We start from the raw sequence: 12,469 nt of genomic DNA on the forward strand, positions 1-12,469 counted from the left end.
TAAGGCAGTAAAGTTAAACTAAGAATACATAAAAGATACATAGCTTCATTAGACTATATAACTACATAAAGGGCAGAATACATGATGTGAATAAATTATAGGTATAATTATTATAATGGAAAGTAGTCTACATGACAACTAAAAGGTAGAGGCAAACATAAAATGTGACATTGTGTAAAACACTTTAAAATCACCCTTAAATATTATTCCTGGCTTCACATTCTGTTTACAACCTTCCCTCCATATTCAGTGCTCAACATGATCTTCAGTTTTTAAATCAAATATGGGAAGGTTCATTTGAGAGTTGAAAGTAATTGCTCATGTGTCTGTCTTTATCCCTTAAGTTGACAGAGGACCTGCAGTGCAAATAGTAATGCACAGATGTGTAAAGTCGAGATAATACCTAAATTTACCAAAGGAGAACTGAAGTATGGGGCAGACTTCATGTTTATCTGCCTAGTGGGTACATCAGCATGAAATACTTGGAAAACTTATCTTAACCAAGCTGATAACCCTGCTAATATCACAGTCTCACAGTTTCCTGATTCCATCCAATTCACCGGCCTTCACCTGTTCTCTATCTGGTCATCCCACCTTGGACCTTAACTTTATGCAGAATAGCTCTAATCTATACAAATAAAATTACCCTCTGGGATGGCTTCCATCTTTCCACTTCTATTCCTCTTACCAAACTGGTTTTCCATTTTCATTTTGAACTATAGCCTTTATAACTGCCCTGCCTTTATAACTGCCCTATTCCTTTGGTTCACCAGTCCTATTTTGGCCCTACCGCTCTTGTCAAAACCTGGACACTGTGGTCTATCATTTCAAAGATGGAATCCTTTGCACTCAAGAACCATTCATGCCCATCGCCCCCAGCTTCCCCAGTCTCTTGTTCCTTTCTCTCTCACCCTGACACATTCTAACTCCCTGTTTTGTCCTTATCTAATCTCAGGGTCCTGAGCATTAGTGACAAAAGCACAAAACAATGGAGACTGGTTCATTTTCTCACTCTTTCTGTTAATCACGACTTACTGAGCAATAACTACATAAAAGCAGCTACTGCCATCGCTATTTGGCAGTTCTTCTCACTGGCATTGGTCATTATCTCTTATCAGAATTTCCTAACAATGTTCCAAACACTGAAGCACTGGGCCACTAACTTCACCCAGCTCCCCCTCTCTCTGCCAGTGGCCTTCACCTCTGAACTGATAATGAGATCCAGGCCATTGTCTACACGCGCTCACTTCCTTTCCCCCCCAACATGAACTGCCTCAATCTCCTTTCACCCTCATTCCCCTTTAGTCTCAAGGCTCCCGTGTTCCTCTTCCTTTCCAAATCCATTCCTCTCCAGGTACACCCATTATGCTGGCCGCCCCAAGTGCCCACTGTGCTTCTCCCATGCCAGCCACTGTGCTCGGTGCTGGGGACACAAATAGGAATGAGGCACAGCCCGGCTTTCCCAGCTAGTGGAAGAACAGACATGCAATTACACACCCACACACAAACACACACATTCAACGAGGCTGAGCATATCATTTCTCTGCCAAACTCAGATATGTTTGAAAGTGAAGGGATATTTAAAAAAATACTGAATTCAGGTAACTGATTTACTGCAGGCATAAACCAGAGCTCTCCCTTGCAAAATATAGTATCAGTTCAGTTCAGTCATTCAGTTGTATCCAACTCTTTGCGAACCCATGGACTAGCAGCATGCCAGGCTTCCCTGTCCATCACCAACTCCTGGAGCTTACTCAAACTCATGGCCCTCGAGTTGGTGATGCCATCCGACCATCTCATCCTCTGTCATTCCCTTCTCTTCCCACCTCAGTCTTTCTCAGCATCAGGGTCTTTTCAAATGAATCAGTCCTTTGAATCAGGTGGTCAAAGTATTGGAGTTTCAGCTTCAGCATCAGTCCTTCCAATGAATATTCACGACTGATTTCCTTTAGGACTGACTTGTGTATGGTCACACTAATTGCAACTTAGTGTGGTACCTTCAATTATGCAGCCATTAAAGTGTGTCTAAAAGTATTCAGTAACATTAGAAAAGCCTCACAACATAATGGTAAGTATATAGAAACTGAGCATAACTTGGCTTAAAAAAACAAGATAAAACAATTGAGATTTACTTGGTATGTAATATGTGCCAGGCACCATTCTAACTACTTTTAACTAATCCTCACAACAATTCTAGGAGGGAAATACTATTAGATCTTTTTCACACATGAAGAAAGTAGGACAGATGGGTGCTTCTTTAAGCATTTTAAGATGCTTGCCTAGGGTACCCCAGCTAGGAAGTGGCAGTATTAGGATTCAAACCCTTTTAGTTCTATACCTATGATCCTAAATACACCAGGACATTGATGAAAAAGAGATGAAGGGAGATACCATAGGAGGGCAGGCAGATGCGCAATGAAACTTCCCCTCACTACTCAGTCAAGCATTGGTGTTGAGAGCACAACACCATGTTGCAGCTCTCATCACCTAGATTCTCTCCAGCGTAACCCTCTGTGGCTTTATGACTGTGTCCTCAGGGCCTCCCCACACTCTTCATCTACTCCCTATATCCTTTGCCTTCGACATGGTGACATTCCTTCAGGTTGTATTCTCAGCCCTCCTATCTTGTTTGTTTCACATCTTAGCATCCTGCGTCCTTTCATAGCTTTACTTATACTGAGATGGCTGAGTGGCAGTGCTCACTTCTTTCCTGCCCTAAATTCTCTCCTGGCTACTGTACATTTCCATCTGCCTGACTCTCTACCTGCCAACAACACTACAGCTGGACCTCCCATGTTGTTCCCCAAAATGCTCCTGCAGGTGGTCCTCATCCCATAGATGACCCCCATGTTTCTGGTCCCAAGCTATAAACCCTTTTCGCTTCATCTTCTCGCTCTTTCTCATTGTTCACTTCCACTGGATTACTGAGCCATACTGAATCCACCTGTACTAGAGCTTCTGAATCTATTCTTTCAGTTGTCACAAGTTCTGTGTTTATAACAATAACTTTGCCCAACACAATACCCTCTCTGCCTCCTCCAGTTCATTATGCACACAGCTACCAGTGAATTCCCCACCAGGCAGGGCTGAACGATACTGCACTGCCTGAGACTCCATCAGTACTTGCCTTCCTTAAGAGTGGTTATGGATAAAAACATCCTAGGTCCCTGAAAGCAAAGAGTATATTATGGATTACATGGTAGATTCTGATGTGTTCTGAATCAATAGGTTGTTGCCTCCTTCTCAGGGATCTTCAGTATAACTCTTTATCTTCCTTGAGCATGTTGAAACTCCCTAACCTGGGCATTTAAGGCTTTATATAATCTGATTTGTAGTGGGTATTTTTCTTGTCCTACATCTCCTTTCCTTTCTTCTAGTAGTGGCATCCTCTCTTCTTTTAGGAAACTGTCCTTCCTCAGTTGGTAGGGCACCCACCCAGTATCAACATCTCCCTCACTTCAAGAGTGGACAAGTGACCCAAGCTAACTCACCAAAACACCATCACTCCCACAAACAAAGTGACTGGCCTGAAAATAGGGATATGACCCAATTGGGAAGAACTGAAATCTTTTTCAGGGGTTAATTTCAAGACTGGATAAGAAAGGTATTAAGAATCAAAAGAGCTCTACTGCTCATGGAAAGGGCCTGATTGAAAATGAAGCAAATACAGGGAAACAGATAAGAATCCGATGTTAGTACTACCTCTGATTTTTCAGCTAGATAGACCCACAGTCACTTTTCTGAAACTTGAATCTATATGTGTTTCAGAAATTCATAATTCTTCAGATGAGAAAAGTACAGTGGAGTGTAATATACACTCTATGTGGATCAAGGACAACATCCTCAAAATCAAACTCAGTAATAGATTTCTGCAATCAAACACATTAATGTCCTACTTGATGTCAGGGTAGGTTTTTGCCATGAAGAAAGTACAGATAAGATGAGGTTTGGTTGTAAAAGTTTCAGTTTCTGCCTTCAGAACTGCACATAAAGGCATGTGGATCTGTTTAAACCAACAGATTCCCTGTTCCCTTATCTGCCTGCTTATCGGTTTTATTTGAGCAGTATGAGTTGGGTTTTTGACACATGTACTCAAAAGAGTCCCATCTGTATTCTTTATGGGCCTCTCTATATTTCAGTTTTATTTCCCACTACTCTCCTACACATAACTCATATTTGAGTCAAACTTAAAAGACTGTTTGATTGTCTATATAAAAATAAAAAATCATGCAACCTCCACATCACATATGCCTTATAAACCAAAGCTGTTCAACCAAGAGATGGGGAGCCTTGGCTGCTTGATGCTCTGGTCAGCTGTTCCAGCCCTACACCACCCGCCAAGGCTCTCAGGGGAAATGTGAGACTCTCCATGCAAAATGCTGGGCTGGATGAAGCACAACCTGGAAACAAGATTGTCGAGAGAAGTATCAATAACCTCAGATACGCAGATGACACCACTGTTATGGCAGAAAGTGAAGAAGAATTAAGAGCCTCTTGATGAAGGTGAGAGAGGAGAGTGAAAAAGCTGGCTAAAAACTCAACATTCAAAAAATGAAGATCATAGCATATGGTCCCATCACTTCATGGCAAATAGATGGGGAAACAATGGAAACAGTGAGAGACTTTATTTTCTTGCAGTGTTGGAGAATACTCTTGAGAGTCCCTGGACTGCAAGGAGATCAAACCAGTCAATCCTAAAGGAAATCAATCCTGAATATTTATTGGAAGGACTGATGCTGAAGCTCTAATACTTTGGTCACCTGTTGCGAAGAGCCAACCCCGATGCTAAAAAAGATTGAAGGCAGGAAGAGAAGGGGACGACAGAGGATGAGATGGTTGGATAGCATCACTGACTCAATGGACATGAGTTTGAGCAAGCTCTGGGAGATGGTGGAGGACAGGGAAGCCTGGCGTGCTGCAGTCCATGGGGTTGCAAAAAGTTGGAGATGACTGAGAGACTGAATGACAATGGGAGAGTCATGCCACACTGACGCCTCCCCATTTCTGTTTCCGGTAGATCCCCAGGGGCAATTACGAGAACCTGGAAATTCACCAGTGCTCCACTAGAGAAACTCCTAGTAACTCCTGCATTCTCTTACTTTTCCTCTGGAGCAGCCTCCATCTCCTTGGAGCCCTTATAGATCATATAATTCTTCCTATGTCTGTCTTTATTTATATGTTCATGTTTGTTCTTAGGGCACTTGATAACACAGCAATCCTGAGAGGTAGATGGGGCAGGTGCTCAGGTCCCCAACTTGAGGGTCAGGTTGATAAAAAAAAAAAAGGGAAAACCCTAGAATTTCACTCAAACCTTCTGACTTAGTTTCGTCTTCTTTCTAGTCTCTTTTTACTCCTAGGGTTAACTCAAGTGGAAGAGTTTATTGGCCTGGATAGTTCCCTCTTGGTACACTTAGGTGGAGAGAGGTAATCTGTTGAACTAGTGAGAATGTTGCATGCGCTACTGCACTCTAGTCAGTTCACTCGCTCAGTCATGTCCGACTCTTTGCAACCCTAGACTGTGTGCAAATTTAATCCTGATAAAAATAAACATAGCATATTCATAACATGAGCATCTATATGTGTTCATTTTTACCACCCAGGAAGCCAAAGTTAGCTTCTTTGTCATTTAATCCAACCTGAATGAGCCAAGTGATCAAATCCCGAGGCACAAAGATGCCTGCAGATACTTCAGCCTTGGGGAAAACCCAGACACTGCTTCGCATAACTTGAACCGACAACACAAATACCCCTCCCGGCCCAGGGGATGTTTCTGGGTCAGGACTCCCTCCCTGAACCAGAGAGTCAGACATGGCTGGACACTTTCCCAGCGCACTACCCTGCTTCTCTGGCTGACCTTTAAGATTAGGACCTCTGGATATAAACTCATGAAAGATAGTCATAAGGCAAATTCAACTGCCTTGGGGCTCACAAAAATGCAGTGTTTCATTTCAAATAGACCCCGAAAATCCCAATGGCCACATACAAGCCATTCCTAGCCTATGAGGTTAAAGCAACAGACCCACCATCAGCAGACCAAGCACTCTGAAATGCTTTTCTCCTGAAAGGTTCCCCCACTCATGAGAACTATGCATGTGAGGGTGGCTAGCAGAGGTCAGGGCTAAGGTTCTTGGGTGTGGAGATCAGAGCCGAGGTTCTTGCCTGGTGCAAAGCCAGATGCATCACACAGGGATCAATCTGGGGCTCCCACATCCATTTACAAAAGGCCTAAGGATTTAACTAGGGGAACACAGTGCACTCCCATACAACCCACCAGACTAGCCCTGTCCCCTATTTCTGATGCCATCCATGAGCACGGGGCACTCACCCTCCACTGCTTACCAGCACTTCAAGCATCCCACGTTATTCACAGGTCAAAACTAACCAAGAAAGTGAGAGACCTTCAGGACATTGCTGAACAAGGTTCTTCCTGCTAAAGAATCCTGTCCTGCTGATTTGGAAAATGGTTCTTGTCACCTTTGTCATGCAAACCACATTCAGAATTAAGTGAAATAGGAGTTCATACATGACTTCTCATAATGTACCAAGGCAAGGTGCTTTATAAAATAATTGGTCTTCATATTACTTTTTGTCCCCTTCTCCCATGTCCAGTGACCTTATCCTACATTATTTAATGGATTACAGCAACGATCAGCCAGGGAGGGGAACACTGCCATGGGAAATCAGCCAGAACTGTTTAGAACCCAGCAGAAAACTATTTTTAAACTGTTTCAAATTGTTGGTTGAAATGGAAAACCCGTTCCCCTGTCTACAGAGCTCTGATTTAGCTTTTTTGACTCAGTCATCAAACGTATTTTCCTGATCTTCAGTGTGTTGCATTTTCCATTATAAAAATGTCTTCCTTTTATCATACCTCAATAAAGTCTGAATCTCACATTTCAGATTCGGATTCAACAAACTTTCCAAAGCTACTTAACTATGTGCTGAGCAGTACAGAGCCGATTCCCTCTATTATTTGATTTATTCTTTTACAGATGAAGGAACAGGAGCTCCATTAAGTTCACTGACTTTCCTGCTTTCCTAGACCTTGCATGTGGCATCTGTAGGGTTTCCAAGTCTCTGCTCTCAATGGGACTGCCAGGTAAAACATTCTCCCCAGTATTAGTCTCCGCTGGCTTTATCTTTCTGGAATCTTGCTCAAGATAAGTCACAAAGTTTTTTGTGGGGGGTGGGGGGAGGGGAGGGTAATCTAGTAATCTCAGTTTGGAATCAAGGCTTAAAAGCACCTCACAGAAGGATAAATGCAGCTGGCGCACAGAGCCAAAACAGAGGACCTTCTCCCTGGGTTGGAATACCCAGAAGTTAATTCCTCCAGGTTTGTAGACTGCAGCCAAACAAAGGTTCACAATTAACATCATGTTGGGTCTTATTCTTTCATGTCTTCTTTATCCTCTCACCACTCCACTGTTAGCTAAAAACTAGGCCTCTTTTTTCCACCCCTGTGTGGGCCAACAGACAGATGTCCCTACCCTCAGCCACCCTCGCAGTGCTGATTACACTAAATATTGAGACGGCTTGGAGTTGGGTCTTGTAGGGGAAGAAATGCAGGACTTTATAGAGCTGATGGTAATGCCAAGAAAAATATAATATATAATGACATGAAAACTACTACTAGTTACAGCATCATTTTAGAGTTTCGAAGCATAACCATTCAAAAATACAAACATTATGTGAAAACCTACCAAAATAACTGCTATCTCTATCACCCAAGCCAAGAAAAGCTTCATTACTGTTCCCCTTCCAGGATGTCAAGCATGTTCTTTTTGCCTGTTTGCTTACTTCTCTTATGTTACTCTCTACATACTATCTTTCTTGAACATGACAGGCCAGGTTTTCTGTAGAAATCTCCAGGCCAAAAATTTACGTATGGTGGCTTTTAAATGCTAAGATGCTACAGAAAACATGACACCGAAACTCTGAACAGATATTCAAAACCAAATTTTTACTGTGGTACAAAGTCATTATTTTATTCACCTAAAATATTACACAGAAAAGACCTCAAAAATACTACCAGGATATTAAATGACTATAGAAACAATAAAAGGCCTCAGTTCCAATCTGTGACACATGAGGTGGGACCCCAAGCCCAAATGGGTAAAAACAGGGGCACATTCTAGAGATATTTGCAAATTAGTTACTGCCCTCAACTGAACCACAGCTGGCTTACTGATATAAAGAAAGAACAACAAAAAGATGGCCCTTACAGTGCAATGATATTGCATGTGTGAACTCAATTTACCACCTTCAAGATTTAGCCCTTTGATCTACAGAGGAAACGCTTTTCACTGTAAGAATTCTTTTTACATTGGTCAGGGCATCAGTTCAAGGAGTCCTCTGCCACCCCAGTAAGCTCTCAATTTCCTCATTGGCATTGTAAAAACCACAATAAACCACATTTGGTGTTACTTGAATGTAAATTTTCTTAGTATCACCTTTTAAATGAAAATCCACGGATCTTCACTCTAAAGCCCTTTGTAAAAAGTCAGGCAAGGTTGCAGGATAATACAATGTTTGCTTATTAAAAAATGAGTTCTGTGACAATTTCTTCTCCCCCATTCTGACAGGTTCCAAAAGTGTAAGTTCTATTTAATGAGTTTATTTTGATACAGATCTTTCCACTTTCATAATTCCTAAAGCTGCTTAGGTTCAAGAAGTCCAGGTCAGTTGGAATTAAGTATCTGTGAATTAAGCCTGGACATTTGCTTTCTGTCTACTGAGTCACTAAATCAGAATTCAGGGAAATGGGGATTTTACTTTCTTCCGCCTTCCTTTCAGCCTCACAGGCAGGCGTAGGCCTGGACCAGACAGTCCTAGGTCTGATTCACACCCTTGTACTGTCTAGATAGGTGGCCTGTGTGGGTTAATTCTCCAGAATATTGGTTTCCCTGTTGCTGTAAGTGAAGTAATATCCAACAAAAATGGTTGTTCTGTGGATTATGAAGAAAGTGTATGGTCAAGAACTATTCTTCCCAATATGCCACTTTTATGGGAGATGCCCAGTGTTAGCTGAACCTGAAAGATGCATCTGGAAAGATTATTAACATGACTACTTTTATTATTAGCCTTTCCTTTTACATTCCCCAGGTCACATGCAGCACCCCCCAACTTCAAGCTCATGTAAAAAAGATTTGAATAGACTTAATGTTTTCTTCCATAAAAAGAATATAGAAGAAGCAGGTAGAATCCTCACAAGCCATTTGAATGAAACTCTCCTGAAAATGACAAGCACTCGGACAAAAAAAATCTGGCTGGCTGTGGCTTCCTTTCCGGTGTGTGTTAGGCTGGGGGACGAGAAATACAGACCATGCCCCTTGCCTTGGTCTCAGCCCTCCACCAGACTGGTTTCTCCAGAACATGTCCACTCTCTGGCCCCTCAAACAGCAGCAAGATGCCCCCACCTGACCCCCTCCTGCTCCTCCGAAGCCCCAGTGCTCCTGCTAGATGCAGTAACAGCAGCCCCTCTGCCTGCTCTGGATGCTGCGTCCCCCAGGCAGCCGGAGTACCCATGCTGGAGGACGTGTGCCTGGACATGGAGGTGCAAAGCATCAGAAACCAACAGACTGGGCTCTCCTGCTCCAGTGGCCCCAGCCGGCATCTTCCTCTCCCTTCACCCAGGCAGAGCACGCGGGGAGCGTGAAGCCAGAGCAGTCCCAGCAGCGCGCCTGCTGTGAGGGCGCCCCGATCACCCTCGCCTCCCTCCCCCATTAGAGTCTCATCAGAGTCAGACCAGCGCCACTCCTTGGGCCAGGCCAGGGGGAGCGAGTGGGAGGGGTGTAAGGATGGGGGAGCACTTTCTGGGACCTGCTTCCACTGCCCCTTCCACCCATTTCTTGCAGGAAAGAGAGCGAGGAAGCCAAGCCCGGAGGTACCTCCAAATCTGTAGTGCTTCCAATCATTCCCATAACATCCCCCAGTTCACAGTCCCCCCACTCGGGTCATTCCGCCCGAAGCCCGCGGGACCTCACGAAAACCCCGCGCCACCGCCGCCTCCGGGTCCCGCACGTAACTCCCAGAGGGAAGACCCGCTGTTTTCCAAAGCAGAACCAGGTCAGTGGTCTCGGAAGTTTGACACCTCCCACTCCGGCTCTGCATCTAGAAGCCCCCACGCTTATCCAGCTTGAGAGGGGAAGCCAGGAGGTCTCCCCACAAGTCTTCGCTCACGCCGGGTCCGGCCGCCTCCTCTCTCCCCTTTCTCGAGTCTAGCTCCAGCCCTCCACGCCTCTGGCGCCTTCACTGAGTGACCAGAGGTTCTCTCGCTCCTAAAAGAGGAAACTTCTTTTCAGGGCTGAATTCAGGTCCGAGCAGGAAAGGCTTTCCCTTCCTTGCCTCTCCCCTGATCCCGGCTCTCAGAAACCACAGGGAGCCGGCACCAGGGGCGTGCTTACCCCCCCAACCCCTAAAAGAGTCCACTGCTCCCCGACTTTCCACTGCAAGAGGTCCGGTCGGGTCTGAAACTACCAGGGGGTTATGTACACTCGTGATTCTTCCAGAGACCCTACCTGTCCCTCCTGATTTGCAAGAAACAAGTAAACAAAACACAAATCGTATCAACTTTGGAGACCGAGTGAGTGTGTGTGTGTGTGTGTGTGTGTAAGAGTGAGTGAGAGGAGAGAGAGAGCATCGCAGAAGAGTTAGGGCAACAGCTGCAAGAACACATCTGGAAGAGGGGGAGGGGACAGACGAGGAGGGGACAAGCGCGAGGTCGTGGGGGACTCCCCCCCATTTCCCCGCCCTCTCAGCTTCAGGGCCGAGAACCGGGCCAGCCAGCGGTTACCTGTCCTATGTTGATGAATCCGTACTTGCTGGCTATGCGGTTGGCCTCCGGGAAGCCGCCGGCGATTTTGACTGCCCAGTGGTTGGTGTAGACGCGCGTCCGGCACACGGGGAGCAGGCAGCCCCCAAGGAGCGCCAGTACGCAGAGCAGGTCCAGCCGTCCCGGGCAGCAGCAGCGGCTCCCCCAGCCCATGGCCCCGGCGCTTGGCTGCTGCTTCGATCGCTCGCTTGCTCCGCTCACTAAGCTGAGCGCACAACTTAACTTCTTCGGCCTGGGCCGCCCGAGCGCGCAGCCCCCGGCCGCCGCGGCTCGCAGCCCTGGGAGATCGGCAGGAGGCGGCGAGCCCCGGCAGGGAGCTGAGCAGCGAGCCTCGCACCCACTCCTAGACCATCCCTGGGGCTCCGGGGACCTGTGCTCCCAGCTCCACGGCCCGCGGGGCGGTCGGCCGGCGCTCCCCGGCTCCGGCGCAGGAGGCGGCTGAGCGGGGCGGGCGCCCTCCCGCAGCTGGGTCTCGCCGGGCTCCGCTCCCGGACTCTCCGACTCGCCCTTGCTCCTCCCGGGGCCCCCGAGCGCGGCGGAGGCGGCGGTGCAGGCAGCGGCTGGGCGCCCCCTCTGCTGGCGCGGGCTCCGAGCGCTCGCTAGCTCGCTCCCCGAGCTCCCTCCGGCTCCAAGCAGCGCGCTGGGAGTGTGAGCGGCAATGGCAGCAGCGCCTGCTCTGCATAAATGACTCCCCCCGCCCCCCTCTACACCCCTCCTTTCCCACATCCCCCTCCTCCTCTCCCTCCTCCGCCCGCCCGAAAGCGGCCACGGTGAGGCGCCAACCAGGTCCTAGCGCCGCTGGGTTCTTCGGGCTGTAACCGACAGGGTCCGGAGCAGCAAAAGCGAGTCTTTCCAAAGGGCCGAGAGCAGAGCTCCGGTGTGGGGGTTTTAACCTCTTCTCTCCTCTCCCTTCTGGATTCGTATTAATTTACCGCCACTTCCCGAAAGACTAAAGAGATTTACAAGCTGGTTCTGGTCAAGCGCCCCCAAGATTCATTCATCCTAGCTCTGAACCTCCTTAAACAAGTAAGTATTTAAGGAGGTCACTTGCGTGTCAATTGCCGAACAAATAGCCCGAGATTTTCACTTCGTTAATTCTTCATGCTTTTCAACAACTGTTTATTTCACAAAATCTGCTCCCGGGAGAAGATACCACACAGGACGGTAAGGCGCATCGACTCTTGCAAAAGCCAATCTCTGGCAATTCCAAACCCGAGTGTGTTGCCTGCTGACTTTCGAAATCCGTGCTTCCAATACTAGGCAACACCAGGGGAGAGTAAAATTCCAGTCGCGGAATTGGGGAAAGATGTTTCTGTGACTATTTGGTATGAGAGTGGATGGAGATGTTGGGCCAAGGGAATAACTTCATTCATTCGTTCCACTGAGTCTGATGAGGACTTCCTTTTCTCCATCAAGGGAAAAGTTTTGCAACTTTTCCAAGCACGGCCCTGTAACAGTGCTGAGTTCGATATAAACAGGACCACAGAGGAATTTCGAATGAAATAAATGTGTGGCCGCGCCGCCTTCATTACTGTATCTTGCTCTGTGACTGCAGCAGGCAGGAAGAAGCTCGGATTTACCCGCTTCTGCTGAAGAACCTCCCCGCCTTTTCTGGCACAGAACGATTTCTTGTGAAAA

General features: G+C 46.7%; 1 protein-coding gene across 4 annotated transcripts in view; it reads right to left on the reverse strand.

The window, feature by feature from the left end:
- Positions 1-11,505, reverse strand: part of PCSK5 (proprotein convertase subtilisin/kexin type 5) — a 492,571-nt gene extending 481,066 nt beyond the window's left edge. For 3 of the 4 annotated variants that reach the window (XM_070480332.1, XM_070480331.1, XM_070480335.1), the window contains exon 1: positions 10,793-11,505. In XM_070480332.1, the coding sequence (XP_070336433.1) occupies positions 10,793-10,984 (192 nt within the window). In that variant the 5' untranslated portion in view covers positions 10,985-11,505. The remainder of the gene's footprint in view (positions 1-10,792) is intronic. The other variant, XM_070480334.1, reaches the window with a different exon arrangement.
- Between the last annotated feature and the right edge of the window lie 964 nt (positions 11,506-12,469).

The sequence above is a fragment of the Odocoileus virginianus genome, chromosome 18 (genome assembly GCF_023699985.2).
Source record: "Odocoileus virginianus isolate 20LAN1187 ecotype Illinois chromosome 18, Ovbor_1.2, whole genome shotgun sequence".
Lineage (NCBI taxonomy): Eukaryota > Metazoa > Chordata > Mammalia > Artiodactyla > Cervidae > Odocoileus > Odocoileus virginianus.